Source organism: Salvelinus fontinalis, chromosome 13, assembly GCF_029448725.1.
Source record: "Salvelinus fontinalis isolate EN_2023a chromosome 13, ASM2944872v1, whole genome shotgun sequence".
Classification (NCBI taxonomy): domain Eukaryota; kingdom Metazoa; phylum Chordata; class Actinopteri; order Salmoniformes; family Salmonidae; genus Salvelinus; species Salvelinus fontinalis.
Window position 1 is genome coordinate 53,114,183 of NC_074677.1, and position 17,909 is coordinate 53,132,091.

The window sequence follows — 17,909 nt, forward strand, 5'->3', positions numbered from 1 at the left end:
CTTCCTGCAAGACCTGTTATACATCTGGGTGGTTTTGAAACTCGAAGTCAGTACGTTTCATTTACTCATGTCTGATAATGGTTGTGATTGACCTTCCATAAGCAAAAAGGAGAACTATCTTAGTCATGTGACCTTGTACTGGAACATAGATTTCAACATGAATCAGCATGTATAGATAGTTTATAACGGGCCTGATGATAACGTCTGGCTCAGAAGGAGAAGTGGGTGCTTGTTTGTGGAAGGACAGACTTCTTAACTGTTGTCAAACAATGTTTTTCTTCACGTAGTTGTTCTCACACGTAGTTGTTCTTAGGGTGCCTTTGTACAATACCTCTACAGTTTTCGGTGGCCTTTTATTTTAAAATCCACGCTGTCAATATAGATCGTACAATATAGATTTTATTCCGGTCTACATAAATACATTCAAATCACAAAGCTGAACCTTCAATACATAAAGTTTAAACCTTCGTGATAGGTCCTACCCCCTCCTGGGTAAATGCCAGAGAGGAAGGCTAGTGCAAAAGCTGGTCATTAGAGTCGCAAATGGGAGCGAGCCTAACCATGACTTATGGTAGCATACATTGGGAGGACCTGGGAAGACTGCTAATCTTGTTTTGTTGTCACGATCCTAGTGTCACAACGTATCTGAAAAGAGAGAACTCATCGTTAGCCTTTATCTACAAGACTTTACTAGCATTAGCACCTGATATGTAAAGTACACTGGTTTGTTCTCTGACTTCTCCCCCAAATATCTTAAAGTTGGCATAAATGTTACTATAAAGGATTTATAATGAATTGGCCACATTTTGTGCCAAGTTATTGGGGTGTTACATAAGCCTGCAGGTTGACCACTAGGGCAATGATTAAAGTGTTGGGTGCTGGCAGGCTGTTATTGTGCGAAAATGTTCAGGTTTGTTGTACCTGCTGCGATCAGGGTTTGGCCTCTGCAGCTCTTCTCATCTCGTTTCTTCTGGCTTATTTTCCTGTGGTTTCTCTTTTTTCACTGGCTGTGGAAAGATTCATGGTAGGATGTGAAAATTCAGACTTGTCAACCCATTACAAATAATCTGTAATGATCTGCACAGTAATTCTGTACCATCTCTATCCTCAGGATCAAACTAGTTTTTGACCTGACAGGATGAGCTCACCTTCCCCTCCACTGACTTGAAAACCTTCTCTACGTTAACGTAGCCCTGCAGGGCAAAATCGTACAACGAGTCTCCTGTGTTCTGTGGGAAGGAGGGGGACCGAAAAATCGGTTTAAGCAAAATAGTATACATTAAGAGTCAAACATCACAGGTTTTAGAATGACCCTACAACAGTCTTATGTCTTGGTATTGAACAATATGCATTATCTCCCACACAAGTAGGTTAAAAAAAAACACAACATCTGACATACAATATTGACACGCTAACTCACCTTGGCGATTGATGCGGCTTGCTGGGGGTAGTACATAGTGTAGCCCACAGCCATCAGTCCTGTAGGATAGATCAGCTTCTTCACCCTGGAGCCTAGAAGACAGAGGACAGAGGGCCACATAGACTATTTTTTATTCAAGGAGATTAGAAACAAGAAAAGGAAGCCGGAGAGGGCAACAGGAAGCAGCAGTAGGTTTGAGATTTGTACCCCGGCCTTGTATGGTCTGGAGGCTACAGCTCTACCTCTAGATCAGCCTCTGGCACAGAGACTCACAGAGTGCTTTCTTAGCACAAGGACAAGTGGATAAAACCCCAAAACAATAGAGATCAAAAACAGGGTACTCTTCATCCAAACCCAAAACTTACACCCACTATTTACCTCTTGCAAGAAAGAGTCCAAGGATACCAGCAAATCCAATGACCCCAGCCCGGGGGTAGAATTCAGCAGGAGGGTTTTGCAGGAAAGTGAAAGTCTCTGAAACAACAGAAAGTAACTCTGTTACCAACCTGAAACTGACATTCTATTTGTACAAATGGGTGTACATTACAGTGTATGAGTAATGCGTTCACTTTATGTGTATCATGGGGTGTGTGTTCTCTTACCATTTCCTAATTGGATGGCACTTTCAACCTTGGGCATCACTTTTCCAACGGCACCCTGAATCCCACAGGAGAAGAGGACAGTACAGTGAACACGTAACGTACATCAGCTCATGTCACCCAATCTCTGCACCTTCAGAGCCATTCAATAATGGATAAGTGCTTATTTTTCATTGTTACAGAACAAGTTGACATTTAATAACATGATAATACGTTATTTCACAGTAAATATGCTCTTGCGCAGTAATCTTCAATTCAAGTTAACTGTGTACTTGTGATGCTTTATATTGTTTGTACTGTGATTGTTATAGTGGTAGAATAACTAGTGGTAGTGTAACAGGTGTAAAATATACTTGATGTATTTGACTGAAAATCTCTCATATTTATTTTCATTTATTATTTGAAGGTTCTTTTGAGATGTATTACACTACTTTCAAGGATTAATTATTTTATTTATTTTCTAAATTGTGTTGATGTTGATGTCATCAACGGGAGCCTTGCTTTTACTCCTCAGTTTGCTCAAAGCGTGATGAGAGGCAAATATACTTGTGCATGTTAGTCCAGACGGCAGCATTAAAGTTTGCCTTGCATTTGTATCCATTCCATGCAGCCATTAAAAGAGAGACAACCGGCAGAATTGTGTCCAGAGCCTTCCCTTCCACGTACACCTCACCAGAACACAACACAGAAAGGTACCGGTACAGAACCGGTTACAGTAGGACTACCACGCCCTTAGAACCCTCATACAGTTCTGTTTGCCTACGAAGAGACCTGTCTTTATTTACCCTGCAATAGAGTCAGAATTACCTACAATACAAAGGTTTATTTGACTGTTTACAATCACTATTTGTAAATTGGGTTTTACAGCCTAAAGCACAGGTCAATCTGTCACCCAGTAGGGAGCTCTAGTTGAAACATCAACCAACAGCACTTTGTGTACCCTTGAAACATTGTAAAGACATTCTGCACTGTAAAAGAGCAACTACCAATAAAGTTCCAACCACTGCACTTTACTGACAAACATGTGCCGTATGTTAGTGAGCTGCTTATCTCCTAACTGAAGGAGCCAATAGGGCAGAGGTCAGATGGGTGACTTAGAAGCAGTGATCACAGCCTCAAACAGAAGCTTCTAGAGCAGAAATGGAACAGCCTGGCCGAGCAGAAATGGAGAGGCTGAATGGGTTTAAAATAATTATTTACAGAGTACTTTACCAGTCTTTTAGACATAACAACTAATCAGCTGAATCTCAATCCCTCTCTGTGAGTTTATGATGATCATGTGTGTCATCAAAGCGCACAACAGAACGGTATACTCGATTTGTTATTTTTATGAAAGTTTTAAATCAGAGGTAAAGTTTGTATTGCTACAGATTCCGCGACCCGGTCAGACGCAAGTTTGTGTCCCGGATTCCTGTTAAGTAGCAGTTAGATGCAAGCCATCATGAAAACGGAGCAGGCTAACGGCTAATGCTAACAGAGCTAGCCCACCAGTGTTTTTATCCAACCCTGGGCACAAATCAAAGAGCAGCAGTAAAATAACAATAGCGTGGCCATATACCTGGGGCACCGGTACAGAGTCAATGTGCGGAGGCACCGGTTAGTCGACGTAATTGAGGTAATATGTACATGTAGGTAGAGTCATCAAAGTGACTATGCATATATAATAACAGAGAGTAGCAACAGCGTAAAAGGGGGGCAATGCAAATAGTCTGGGTAGCCATTTGATTAGATGTTCAGGAGTCTTATGGCTTGGGGGTAGAAGCTGTTTAGAAGCCTCTTGGACCTAGACTTGGCACTCCGGTACCGCTTGCCATGCGGTAGCAGAGATAATAGTATGACTAAGGTGGCTGGAGTCTTTGACAATTTTTAGGGCCTTCCTTCCCCCAACAGACAGATGTTAAGCTCAACTCTGCGGCCCATGGGAGACGACACTCGCAAGGCGTAGGAGATCGGGGAAGCAGTCTGGCCACCCTTCATCTATTCGAGAAGATGTGATCCAGCTATCAAACAGCTTTGCCTCTCTTGAGACGGACCTACCAGCCTCGGGAATCTGCACGGATCCTGGGTGTATAGCAACAGCCGGCGCCCGCCCAGTGACCCCCCCCCCCCCTCCCCCACAGCCACCGCAGTTCAGCAGGTCGCTTCCTTATCGGATTCCATCACGACCACCATTATTGTGGGCAGCTCAATGGTGAGAGATTTTGGCCTGCCCTAGATCTGTGGACCGACCTAGGTCCACTTTCACCCAGGAGTTCGTGTCCATGACATCAACTCCCTCCTGCCCATTGTTCTGGCCAACTACTCCAATATTGACACCATCATCACATGTAGGTTTTAATGACCTTCGTTTTAGGCGATTTGAGGATCTGAGGGAGAACTACAAACATTTTTTAAACACCCTCGCTAGCACAGGGAAGATAATAATTATCTCTGGCCACCTCCCTGCTACCGAAGGGGTTTACTAATGCTTTCAGCTGTAAGGACATTTCGTTTGGCGACTTTGGGTCTTTTGAGCATCGTGCTATACTGTTTAAATGGCAGCCACCAGTGCTGGCCATAACGCTCTATTGGCCACCAAAGCACTGCCCCACTTTCTTTACTGATTTATCTTAACTATTGTCTATTGTCCTTGAGAACTGTGACAAAATCATTGTATTGGGCGATTTTAATATTCATGTTGACAAAGAGACTATGGACTTTATCCAACATGTTACTGGGCCCACCGATAACCGTGTCCATACTCTGGCCCTGGTTATTACCTACTCTGGCCCTGGTTATTACCAAGGGGCTTTCTATTGACATATCCTCTATTGTTGATGTTGCTTTATCTGATCACCACAGTGGATTTTTTACTACCTTGTTGCCCATAGCACAGGGTAATACTGAACGGACTATTAAGAAATGCTATCTTACCACTGAAGTTGCTCCAGATTTTATTGAGTGTATGAACAATACTCCACCACCTATTCTGTCTTCCTATTGTGATGATTAAGTTGAAAACTTTAATAGCAAATTAAGGACAACCATTGATGCCATAGCTCCAGTAAAGTTGAAAAAGGCCACATTCAAACGGAGATTCCCTTGGATGAGTGAGGAAACTAATCAATTAAGGAGTACAGGCAGACAGGCAGAGCGGAAGTGGAGAAAGTCAAAGTTGCACGTCCATTATGATATTCTGAGAGAGCAACTTGGCATTTATAACAAGGCAATTAGAAATGACAGACAGGCTCATTTTTATAACTTGATCACTATTAAATCACAATAATTTGAGAGTGCTCTTCTTGACCATTAATGGCCTGATAAATCCTACCCCCGCAAACCTATGTGAACTTTCCTCATCTAAATGTGATGAGTTTGCGGCATATTTCAAAGATAAGATAATCAATATTAGGCTGGGTATCAGTCAAGCAAGACCTAAGGCTGTCTGAGAAGTTTGATATGTGCCCTAGCCTACCACACAAAGGCACTATGGATTTATTTTCCCTGGTTGACACAGACATGCTCAGGAAAGTGATATCACAACTTAAGCCTTCTACCTGCCTTCTCAACGTATCCCCACCACCTTCTTCAAAACAGTTTTTAAATGCATATCTGAAGTGCCAACTGAAAGATTCCAATCTGGTTTTCGTGCCCACCACGGCACAGAGACAGCCTTATTTAAAGTGGTAAATGAGCTTAGAGCCAGCACAGATACCAAACAGCTCTGTTCTTGTACTCTTATATTTAAATTTAAGTGCTGCATTCAACACTGTTGACCATGATAGCCTTCTGGACAGAATGGAGATGGGTCAATAGTTTTTTGTCACCCTTGGTGTTACGAGTCCCGCCGAGGATGGTGCCTCTTCCCGTTCGGGCGGTGCTCGGCGGTCGTCGTCTCCGGTCTACTAGCTGCCACCGATCCCCTTTTCTGTTATCCTTTTAGTTTGTCTAATTTGTTTCACCTGTTGTGTGTTTAGATTAGGGGTTATTTAAACCCAGTTGGCCCGCTCCCTTTTGTGCGGGCTTGTTTTTCTGTTTCGTGTTTGTGGTGTGTATTTTGTGGATTTTGTTATTCTATTGACTTTGGAACATTTCTCTTTACGCGCCCAGTGTTTAGTGTGGCGTCACCGGTTTGTAGGTGATTACGTTAAGGAAATAAAATTCCACTTTTTTGAAAGAGATTCCTGCTCTCTGCACCTGACTCTTGTTTCCACCACTGGAAGTGTTACAGAAGCCCGCACCCCAATATGGAGTCAGCAGAAGCAGCAACCACCCCTCTCCCATCGATGGAGGAGCGTGTCCAGCATCACACCGCCGTTCTCCATCGGATAGGGACGGCAATGGACATGATGATGGCGAGGATGGAACGATGGGAGAGGAGTGGTATCCCGACTACAACCCCAGCTCCTTCCCAGACGGCGCAACCTTCCCTATCAACGTCAGCATCAGGTTCGGGTGCATTGCGTCTTGCGCTCCCAAGGGAGTACGATGGAGCGGTGGCTGGGTGCCAGGGGTTTTTGCTCCAGTTGGAGCTCTACTTGGCCACTGTTCGTCCGACTCCTTCTGGAGAGGAGAGTGTTAGCCTCCTCATCTCCTGTCTGACGGGTAGAGCCCTGGAATGGGTTAATGCGGTCTGGAACGGCCCAGACTCGGTTCGAGACAACTACCCAGAATTCACTCGCCGCTTTCGGGCCGTATTTGACCACCCTCAGGAGGGCCGAGCGGTGGGTGAGAGACTGTTCCACCTCAGACAGGAGACGAGGAGTGCGCAAGACTTCGCTTTGGAGTTCCGGACCTTGGCTGCTGGCGCGGGGTGGAATGACAGGGCCCTGATGGACCATTATCGATGTAGCCTTCGGGAGGACGTCCGTCGGGAGCTAGCTTGTCGAGACACTACGCTCTCTCTCGATGAGTTAATTGACATGTCTATACGACTGGACAACCTGCTAGCTGCCCGCGGGCGTTCAGAGGGGGTCCTGTTCGTTCCACCTCCCAGTCCTCCCGCTTCAACCCCGATGGAGTTGGGAGGGGCTGCATCTAGGGGGGCCAGAGGAGGTGGCTTCTCTTGCACCTATTGTGGCAGGAGAGGACACACTTCAGACCGGTGTTGGAGGAGCGCCTCTGGGAGTGGAGATGGCAGGCGGAATACTCCTCGATCACCCCAGGTGAGTAGGCACAAGACTCACCCAGAGCTTCCTGTCGGTCACATGTTTTTGGTTATTTTTTTTCCTGCGTTTTTCCCTTCTCTCCAGCATAAGGCGCTCGTAGACTCAGGCGCAGCTGGGAGTTTTATGGATCGCGGTCTAGCCCGTAAGTTGGGTATTCCGTTAGTGCAGATAGACCCTCCTTTCCCTGTGCACTCCTTAGATAGCCGACCACTAGGGTCAGGGTTGATCAGGGAGGCCACGATGCCGCTGGACATGGTAACACAGGGGGATCATAGGGAGCAGATTAGTTTCTACCTTATTGATTCACCTGGGTTTCCAGTGGTGTTGGGGGTTCCTTGGCTAGCCATTCACAATCCCCTTATTTCCTGGAGACAGGGAGCTCTTCAGGGGTGGTCAGAGGAGTGTTCAGGTAGGTGTGTGGGAGTTTCCATCGGTGCCACCTCGGTGGAGAGTCCAGACCAGGTTTCCACTGTGCGCATTCCCCCAGAATATGCCGATTTGGCTATCGCTTTTAGTAAAAAGAAAGCGACTAAATTACCACCTCATCGACGGTGGGATTGTGTGATAAACCTCCAGGTGAACGCTGCACTTCCCAGGAGTCATGTGTACCCCTTGTCACAGGAGGAGACGTTGGCTATGGAGACATATGTCACGGAAGCTCTGAGACAGGGGTTCATTCGGCCCTCCATGTCACCCGTCTCCTCGAGTTTCTTTTTTGTGAGAAAGAAGGAGGGAGGTCTGCGTCCGTGCATTGATTATCGAGGTCTAAATTCAATCACAGTGGGATTTAGTTATCCGCTACCTCTCATCGCTACGGCGGTGGAATCATTCCACGGAGCACGTTTTTTCACAAAACTGGATCTTAGGAGCGCGTATAATTTGGTGCGTATTCGGGAGGGAGACGAGTGGAAAACAGCGTTTAGTACCACATCAGGCCACTATGAGTACCTCGTCATGCCGTATGGGTTAAAGAATGCTCCAGCCGTTTTCCAATCCTTTGTAGATGAGATTCTCAGGGACATGCACGGGCAGGGTGTGGTAGTGTATATTGATGACATCCTGATCTATTCTGCTACACGCGCCGCGCATGTTTCCCTGGTGCGCAGGGTTCTTGGGAGGCTGCTAGAGCATGACCTATACGTCAAGGCTGAGAAATGTGTGTTTTCCAAACAAGCCGTTTCCTTCCTGGGTTATCGCATTTCCACCTCAGGGTTGGTTATGGAGAGTGATCGCGTTAACGCCGTGCGTAATTGGCCGACTCCAACCACGGTAAAGGAGGTGCAGCGGTTTTTAGGGTTTGCCAATTACTACCGGAGGTTTATCCGGGGTTTTGGCCAAGTGGCGGCCCCCATTACCTCACTGCTAAAGGGAGGGCCGGTGCGTCTACAGTGGTCGGCTGAGGCTGAGAGAGCTTTTAACCAGTTGAAGGCGCGTTTCACTGAGGCTCCCGTGTTGGCGCATCCGGACCCTTCATTAGCGTTCATAGTGGAGGTGGATGCGTCCGAGGCTGGTGTTGGAGCCGTGCTATCACAGCGCTCGGGCACGCCACCGAAGCTCCGTCCCTGTGCTTTCTTTTCTAAGAAGTTGGGTCCGGCGGAGCGGAACTATGATGTGGGGGACAGGGAGTTACTAGCTATGGTAAAAGCCCTGAAGGTGTGGAGACACTGGCTTGAGGGGGCTAAATACCCTTTTCTCATCTGGACTGACCATCGCAATCTGGAGTATATCCGAGAGGCGAGGAGATTGAATCCGCGTCAGGCGAGGTGGGCCATGTTTTTTACTCGTTTTAGATTTACGATCTCTTACCGACCAGGTTCCCTCAACACAAAGGCCGACGCGCTGTCTCGTCTCTATGACACGGATGACCGGCCCATCGATCCGACTCCCATCCTTCCCGCCTCATGTCTGGTGGCTCCGGTGGTATGGGAGGTGGACGCGGACATCGAGCGGGCGTTGAGGGTAGAACCTGCGCCGTCCCAGTGTCCGACTGGCCGTAGGTACGTACCGCTTGGTGTTCGTGATCGATTGATTCGGTGGGCTCACTCAATACCTGCTTCGGGTCATCCGGGGGTGGAGAGGACAGTGCGTGGTCTTAGAGGGAAATACTGGTGGCCCACCTTGGCTAAGGACGTGAGACTCTATGTCTCCTCCTGCTCGGTATGCGCTCAGAGTAAGGCTCCTAGGCACCTACCAAGGGGGAAGTTACAACCCCTTCCGGTTCCACAACGGCCATGGTCTCATCTATCAGTAGATTTTTTGACGGATCTTCCTCCGTCTCAGGGGAACACTACCATTTTGGTCGTTGTGGATCGGTTCTCTAAGTCCTGTCGTCTCCTCCCATTGCCTGGTCTCCCTACGGCCCTACAGACTGCGGAGGCTCTATTTACCCACGTCTTCCGGCATTATGGGGTGCCGGAGGATATCGTATCTGATCGAGGTCCCCAGTTCACGTCCCGGGTATGGAGGGCGTTTATGGAGCGTCTGGGGGTCTCGGTCAGCCTCACCTCTGGGTATCACCCCGAAAGTAATGGGCAGGTGGAGAGAGTGAACCAGGAGGTGGGTAGGTTTCTGAGGTCGTATTGCCAGGACCGGCCAGGAGAATGGGCGAGGTACGTCCCGTGGGCGGAGTTGGCCCAAAACTCACTCCGCCACTCATCTACGAACATGTCGCCCTTCGAGTGTGTACTGGGGTACCAGCCGGTCCTGGCTCCGTGGCACCAGAGCCAGACTGAGGCTCCTGCGGTGGAGGAATGGGTACAGCGCTCTAGAGAGACCTGGCGAGCGGTCCAGGACTCTCTCAAGCAGGCCAGTGAACGGCAGAAGAGGAGCGCTGACCGCCACCGCAGTGAGGCCCCTGTGTTTGCACCAGGGGACAGGGTCTGGCTCTCGGCCCGAAACCTGCCCCTCCGCCTGCCCTGCCGGAAGCTGGGGCCGCAGTGTGTGGGGCCATTTAAAGTCCTGAGGAGGATAAACGAGGTGTGTTATAGGTTACAACTTCCCTCTTACTATCGTATTAACCCCTCGTTTCATGTGTCTCTCCTCAGGCCGGTGGTAGCTGGTCCCCTGCAGGAAGGTGAGGTACCGGAGGTCCCTCCTCCCCCTCTCGACATCGAGGGGTCCCCGGCGTATAGGATCAGAGCCATTCTGGACTCAAGACGCCGGGTGAGGGGCCTGCAGTACCTCGTGGACTGGGAGGGGTACGGTCCGGAGGAGAGATGCTGGGTACCGGTGGGGGACATCTTGGATCCGTCCCTGTTGAGGGACTTTCACCGCCTCCATCCGGAGCGCCCTGCTCCTCGCCCTCCGGGTCGTCCTCGAGGCCGGAGTCGGCGCGCTGCGGGAGCCGCGCGTCGGGAGGGGGGTACTGTTACGAGTCCCGCCGAGGATGGTGCCTCTTCCCGTTCGGGCGGTGCTCGGCGGTCGTCGTCTCCGGTCTACTAGCTGCCACCGATCCCCTTTTCTGTTATCCTTTTAGTTTGTCTAATTTGTTTCACCTGTTGTGTGTTTAGATTAGGGGTTATTTAAACCCAGTTGGCCCGCTCCCTTTTGTGCGGGCTTGTTTTTCTGTTTCGTGTTTGTGGTGTGTATTTTGTGGATTTTGTTATTCTATTGACTTTGGAACATTTCTCTTTACGCGCCCAGTGTTTAGTGTGGCGTCACCGGTTTGTAGGTGATTACGTTAAGGAAATAAAATTCCACTTTTTTGAAAGAGATTCCTGCTCTCTGCACCTGACTCTTGTTTCCACCACTGGAAGTGTTACACTTGGTGAACATAACTCAGAGAAAATGCATTTCACATGTGGCGTTCGACAATGTTTGATTATGGGTCCGGTACTGTTCAGTTAATATATGTTACCCCATGGCAACGTTAGCTGGGCTTTGTGATAAAGCTGGGGGGGGGGGGTGCAAAACTGTGGACATATATTTATTGAACCCTTATTTAACTAGGCAAGTCAGTTAAGAACAAATTCTTATTTACAATGACTGCCTACCCCAGTCAAACCCGGATGACGCTGGGACAATTGTGCGCCGCCCTATGGGACTCCCAATCATGGTCGGTTGTGATACAGCCTTGAATCAAACCAGGGTCTGTAGTGACGCCTCTAGCACTGAGATGCAGCGCCTTTGAACAAAGCGCCACTCAGGAGCCCAAAAGAGATATTAAAACATATTTTTAGCGTTGCTTTTCCTTAGGGTCTTTTTTAATTGTTCAGTTTGTCATTCATTTGTTTTTTTAATCTTATATTTGTAGTGTAGTAAATAATTCAGCTTTTATTTTCATTGTATTTTAGTAGTTTTTTCCTGCAAAGCACATTATGTTGCATTCCATGTCTGAAATGCACTGTATAAATAAAGCTTGATTTGATTTGAATTATGTGTGAGTGGCTATGGGGGAGTACCTGAACATTTTCCACTGCTGAATGGCTTGTTTGCTGAAAGGGGAGCAGATCATTGGTGTGATCACAGGGGTAGAAGCAGAGCAGCACAATCATGACTAACACTTCATTGGAGATGGACAAAATCATTTCAACAAGTGCAATGATTATTGATTGCAGCATCGAATCAACAATAAATGTTTACTGGCCATGATGAAACACAGTATAGATTTACTGGCCATGGTGAAACACAGTACAGATTTACTGGCCATGGTGAAACAGGATGTATAATAGCTCTAGACACATAGGAATACCAGTAAATATTAACTGGTCTCTGGGAAAATAAGTACAGTTCATACTCAAAGAGAAATCAAAGATGAATTGATATTAGTGAGACCTACTGTAGTTAATATTTACCAGTCACAGCTAATCACAGTACATCTTTGCAGGGGCGCATTGTAAAATACGCAAAAGCAACTGGGATGATAATGTAAAGCAGGGCAAAAACATTTCACATTTCAGTGCCCATGTGAAGTTATTTTGGAGTGAGGATGGGGGTATCAGACATTGTGAATCTTGCCTGGGGTTGCATATCTACACAAACACCCAACAACTGTCCTTATTTTTAGATAGTAATTCTTTCCTCTGTTAGGAACAGTCTTTTCTATCACCCAGTAGCTCACAGGTGAGTAGGGTTATCAATGTACCTGACACCAGGTAGTGTAGGGCTCTGCCAGTTTCCTTAGAGTGGTAACACCTTGCTCCAAGTGCCCTATCTCCGGCTCCACATAGCGGAACTTCTGCTGTGGTATAGTGTAGAGGGAGAGCTGTAACAAACAATATGGGTCAGTTACCGCATCCAAATGTGGGCTTGCCTCAGATTGGATGTATGCTGAAAGACTTCAGAAAGTGTGATTGTGCGCACAATGCGGTACCTCATCTGTATTTAAGGTGACATTTGGATTGTCCTTGGTGGCAGCAAACACAGTCCCTGAAAGCAGCCATAGAGTTCCAGGCACAGCAGCCACACCTGCTACCTTGGAAGACACAGAATGACTGGGACATCAATGGGGCATTTCCATCTGAGACTTACCCCACACCAGTGTGTTGCCAGCGTTTATGTTAACGTAAGCTCAAGTGTTATTTTTCAGGAACTGCGTTTGACACAAGACTTGGGGCGAGTGGAATCAACTGTCATGTTTTGTCATTGATTATCATGTCTTGTCCCTGTGCTTCCCTCTGCTGGTCTTATTAGGTTCTTTCTCTTTCTCTCTCTCTCTCCTCCTCCCTCTCTCCCTCTCCCGCTCTCTCTCTCTCTATCGTTCCGTTCCTGCTCCCAGCTGTTTCTCATTCTCCCTACGACCTCATTTGCTCTTTCACACCTGTCCCCTATTTTGCCCTCTGATTAGAGTCCCTATTTCTCCCTCTGTTTTCCGCTCCTGTCGTTGTCGGATTCTTGTTTGACGTTTGCTGTTTCTGTGTCCTTGTTCCGCCCTATCGTGTTTTTGCCTTCATCAGATGCTGCGTGTGAGCAGGTGTCTAGGGGTCGCGTCTCCAGTCGTTCATCTCTACTGACGAGAGGATTTCAGTTTTCCTGTTTTGTTTTTACCTTAGATATATCAGGAGTATCGTTTTTGTCTATGACTGGAATAAAGACTCTGTTTCTATTTCGTCGCTTTTGGGTCCTCCTTCATCAGCATAACAGAAGAATCCGACCAAGATGGACCCAGCGACTATGGATTCTCTCAACACTGCCGTCGGGTTCCAGGGAGCAATGCTCGGCAGACACGAGCAGGAATTGTTTGCTGCTCGTCATGCCGTTGAGACCCTGGCCGCTCAGGTCTCTGATCTCTCTGGACAGTTTCAGAGTCTTCGTCTTGTGCCACCAGCTACTTCCTGGTCTTCCGAGTCTCCGGAACCTAGGGTTAATAACCCACCATGTTACTCTGGGCAGCCCACTGAGTGTCGCTCTTTTCTCACCCAGTGTGATATTGTGTTCTCTCTCCAGCCCAACACGTACTCTAGTGAGAGAGCTCGGATCGCTTACGTCATATCACTCCTTACTGGTCGGGCTCGGGAGTGGGGCACAGCTATCTGGGAGGCAAGGGCTGAGTGTTCTAACGTTTATCAGAACTTTAAGGAGGAGATGATACGGGTCTTTGATCGTTCAGTTTTTGGGAAGGAGGCTTCCAGGGGTCTGGCTTCCCTATGTCAAGGTGATCGATCCATAACGGATTACTCTATAGAGTTTCGTACTCTTGCTGCATCCAGTGACTGGAACGAGCCGGCGTTGCTCGCTCGTTTTCTGGAGGGACTCCACGCTGAGGTTAAGGATGAGATTCTCTCCCGGGAGGTTCCTTCCAGCGTGGACTCGTTGATTGCACTCGCCATCCGCATAGAACGACGGGTAGATCTTCGTCACCGAGCTCGGGGAAGAGAGCTCGCGTTAGCGGGGCTTCCCTTCTCCGCATCTCGACCATCTCCTTCCATCGGCTCAGAGACTGAGCCCATGCAGCTGGGAGGTGTTCACATCTCGACTAAGGAGAGGGAACGGAGAATCACCAACCGCCTTTGCTTCTATTGCGGTTCTGCTGGACATTTTGTCATGTCATGTCCAGTTAAAGGTCAGAGATCATCAGTAAGTGGAGGGCTACTGGTGAGCGCTACTACTCAGGTCTCTCCATCAAGATCCTGTACTACCTTGTCGGTCCATCTACGCTGGACCGGGTCGGCTGCTTCCTGCAGTGCCTTGATAGACTCTGGGGCTGAGGGTTGTTTTATGGACGAAGCATGGGCTCGGAAACATGACATTCCTCTCAGAGAGTTAGGGAGGATCACACCCATGTTCGCCTTAGATGGTAGTTCTCTCCCCAGTATCAGATATGAGACACTACCTTTAACCCTCACAGTATCTGGTAACCACAGTGAGACCATTTCTTTTTTGATTTTTTGTTCACCTGTTACACCTGTTGTTTTGGGTCATCCCTGGCTAGTATGTCATAATCCTTCTATTAATTGGTCTAGTAATTCTATCCTATCCTGGAACGTTTCTTGTCATGTGAAGTGTTTAATGTCTGCTATTCCTCCTGTTTCTTCTGTCCCCTCTACTCAGGAGGAGCCTGGTGATGTGACAGGAGTGCCGGAGGAACATCATGATCTACGCACGGTCTTCAGTCGGTCCAGAGCCAACTCTCTTCCTCCTCACCGGTCGTATGATTGTTGTATTGATCTCCATCCGGGGACCACTTCTCCTCGGGGTAGATTATTCTCTCTGTCGGCTCCCGAACGTAAGGCTCTCGATGATTATCTGTCTGCTGAAGGCATTCAGATGGATTCCGCTAAGGTCCAGGATGTCAGCGATTGGCCTGTTCCTAAGTCACGTGTCGAGTTACAGCGTTTTCTCGGTTTCGCTAATTTCTATCGGCGTTTCATTCGTAATTTCGGTCAAGTGGCTGCCCCTCTCACAGCTCTGACTTCTGTCAAGTCTTGTTTTAAGTGGTCTGGTACCGCCCAGGGAGCTTTTGATCTCCTCAAGAAGCGTTTTACATCCGCCCCTATCCTTGTTACTCCTGACGTCACTAAACAATTCATTGTCGAGGTTGACGCTTCAGAGGTGGGCGTGGGAGCCATTCTGTCCCAGCGCTTCCAGTCTGACGATAAGGTCCATCCTTGCGCTTACTTTTCTCATCGATTGTCGTCATCGGAACCCGAGGGGATTCTCCCTGAAGGGCGTGTTGTCGGGTTGACTGTCTGTGAAATTGAGAGACAGGTAAAGCAAGCACTCACTCACACTGCGTCGCCGCGCGCTTGTCCTAGTAACCTTCTGTTCGTTCCTGTCTCTATTCGTCTGGCTGTTCTTCAGTGGGCTCATTCTGCCAAGTTAGCTGGTCACCCCGGTGTTCGGGGTACGCTTGCTTCTATTCGCCAGCGGTTTTGGTGGCCTACTCAGGAGCGGGACACGCGCCGTTTCGTGGCTGCTTGTTCGGACTGCGCGCAGACTAAGTCAGGTAACTCTCCTCCTGCCGGTCGTCTTAGACCGCTTCCCATTCCTTCTCGACCATGGTCTCAGATCGCCTTAGACTTTAGTACCGGTCTGTCTTCGTCTGCGGGGAGGACTGTGAGAGCCGCCAATAAACGTAGGATTAAGAGTCTTAGGTATTGTCGCGGTCAGAGAGTGTGGCTTTCCACTCGTAACCTTTCCCTTACGACAGCTTCTCGCAAGTTGACTCCGCGGTTCATTGGTCCGTTTCGTGTCTCTCAGGTCGTTAATCCTGTCGCTGTGCGACTGCTTCTTCCGCGACATCTTCGTCGCGTCCACCCTGTCTTCCATGTCTCTTGTGTCAAGCCTTTTCTTCGCGCCCCCGTTCGTCTTCCCTCCCCCCCTCCCGTCCTTGTCGAGGGCGCTCCTATTTACAAGGAACGGAGGATCATGGACATGCGTTCTCAGGGACGTGGTCACCAGTACTTAGTGGATTGGGAGGGTTACGGTCCTGAGGAGAGGAGTTGGGTTCCTTCTCGGGACGTGCTGGACCGTTCGTTGATTGATGATTTCCTTCGTCGCCGCCAGGGTTCCTCCTCGAGTGCGCCAGGAGGCGCTTGGTGAGTGGGGGGGTACTGTCATGTTTTGTCATTGATTATCATGTCTTGTCCCTGTGCTTCCCTCTGCTGGTCTTATTAGGTTCTTTCTCTTTCTCTCTCTCTCTCCTCCTCCCTCTCTCCCTCTCCCGCTCTCTCTCTCTCTATCGTTCCGTTCCTGCTCCCAGCTGTTTCTCATTCTCCCTACGACCTCATTTGCTCTTTCACACCTGTCCCCTATTTTGCCCTCTGATTAGAGTCCCTATTTCTCCCTCTGTTTTCCGCTCCTGTCGTTGTCGGATTCTTGTTTGACGTTTGCTGTTTCTGTGTCCTTGTTCCGCCCTATCGTGTTTTTGCCTTCATCAGATGCTGCGTGTGAGCAGGTGTCTAGGGGTCGCGTCTCCAGTCGTTCATCTCTACTGACGAGAGGATTTCAGTTTTCCTGTTTTGTTTTTACCTTAGATATATCAGGAGTATCGTTTTTGTCTATGACTGGAATAAAGACTCTGTTTCTATTTCGTCGCTTTTGGGTCCTCCTTCATCAGCATAACATCAACAACCTCTGCATCATCAAGACAGTTGCTTTGTGAGAAGGTGTTAACAGTGGAATGTGTTAACCCATGTTCACAGTTAGCCATTGTTATTTAAATGCAAGCTGAAAAGTACCAGCAGTCAAAGCAGTTCCACTGAGGCCATGGCCCAGTGAGAAACGAGCCGGGCCGTGGAGGTGGATACAAAAGTTTGAGCCTTTTTGGTAAAAAAACGGGGTAAGTCTCAGGTGTAAATTCGCAGTTCGTGAATTGAGTCAGCCAGGCTATTACCTAGTGAGGCCATCACAATGTTGCAAATTTCACCTGTCAAGCAGAACATTCAGACCTGGAAACACCAAAGGAGTAGAAGCTAGAAGTTGTAATGGAATTGAGAATTGTGGCCCTCAAAGTGTTACAGAAGATCAATGTCGCCATCTAGTGTAAAAAAAGAAGTATATTGTTCATCCCATTAAGTAGGCATGTGACAATACCGGTATATCGAGTGTCTGTCTAGTTCATGAACTTCTAGCCTAAAGCAGTGGTTCCCAAACGTTTACGGTTACTGTACCACCAACTGAATTTTGTTCTGCCCAGAGTACCCATAAAGTACCCCTTCATATGCTCTCATGAGTCTCCTCAAGTACCCCGTGGATAGACCAAGTAAAGACTGAATTTTGTTCTGCCCAGAGTACCCATGAAGTACACCTTCATATGCTCCCATGAGTCTCAAGTACCCCGTGGATAGACCAAGTAAGGACCTACAGAGTGTGGTAAACTCAGCCCGAACGCGTGTGAAAAACTAGCTGCGTTTTTTTACTTTCGACTTTAGTTGGCTATGCATGAGTGACAAGAGACAGCTACCTCAGAGCGCCAGAAACTCTAAGTATCAGTATGAATGACTCCGACATAATGAAGAAAATATATACTGTGTTATGCATTTAATGCAATGCCCTTGATAATCATGGTGTCTTGCTCGCTGTCCTTACGCCCTCTGTGCTTCACCGGGGGATCGAGTCCCCTTAATGTTATTGAAACAGATCGCTATTCAACTAAAACAGTAAATTAACAAAACACATAATAAACCAGTGTGGACTGAATCGGAAATAAATTAATTTCCAAATATTAAGTTATTACGTAGTACATAAAGTTTATATTCTCACCTTGTACATGATCCTTTTTTACCGTGCCAAGCTTCGAGTACTTACGGTGTCCGAAAGAGAACATGCTGCTCCTCAGGTCGCATTCCAATCCGAAACTCGCTA

The 17,909-nt window shown here is 47.9% G+C and overlaps 1 protein-coding gene across 2 annotated transcripts; it reads right to left on the bottom strand.

The window, feature by feature from the left end:
• Positions 1-381: 381 nt before the first annotated feature.
• On the bottom strand, positions 382-17,909 carry apooa (apolipoprotein O, a). Of its 2 annotated transcripts, XM_055943444.1 has the most exons (10): positions 17,808-17,908; positions 12,478-12,579; positions 12,250-12,369; positions 11,567-11,599; positions 2,023-2,077; positions 1,799-1,894; positions 1,421-1,512; positions 1,149-1,229; positions 922-1,007; positions 382-645 (listed from the first exon to the last, which is right to left on the bottom strand). In XM_055943444.1, the coding sequence occupies exons 1-9, from the start codon at positions 17,814-17,816 to the stop codon at positions 957-959; spliced, it is 639 nt and encodes a 212-aa protein (XP_055799419.1). In that variant the 5' UTR covers positions 17,817-17,908; the 3' UTR covers positions 382-645; positions 922-956. The 2 variants fall into 2 exon arrangements, with proteins under 2 accessions (XP_055799419.1, XP_055799420.1); XM_055943445.1 differs by lacking the exon at positions 11,567-11,599 and having other exon boundaries at positions 17,808-17,909.

Coding starts and splice junctions, on each gene's coding strand:
- apooa (XM_055943444.1), bottom strand. Junction 2,078..11,566: donor CAGCAGTGGAAAATGTTCAG/GTACTCCCCCAT, acceptor TGTGGGATTCAG/GGTGCCGTTGGAAAAGTGAT. Junction 1,008..1,148: donor TCAAGTCAGTGGAGGGGAAG/GTGAGCTCATCC, acceptor ATCTTTCCACAG/CCAGTGAAAAAAGAGAAACC.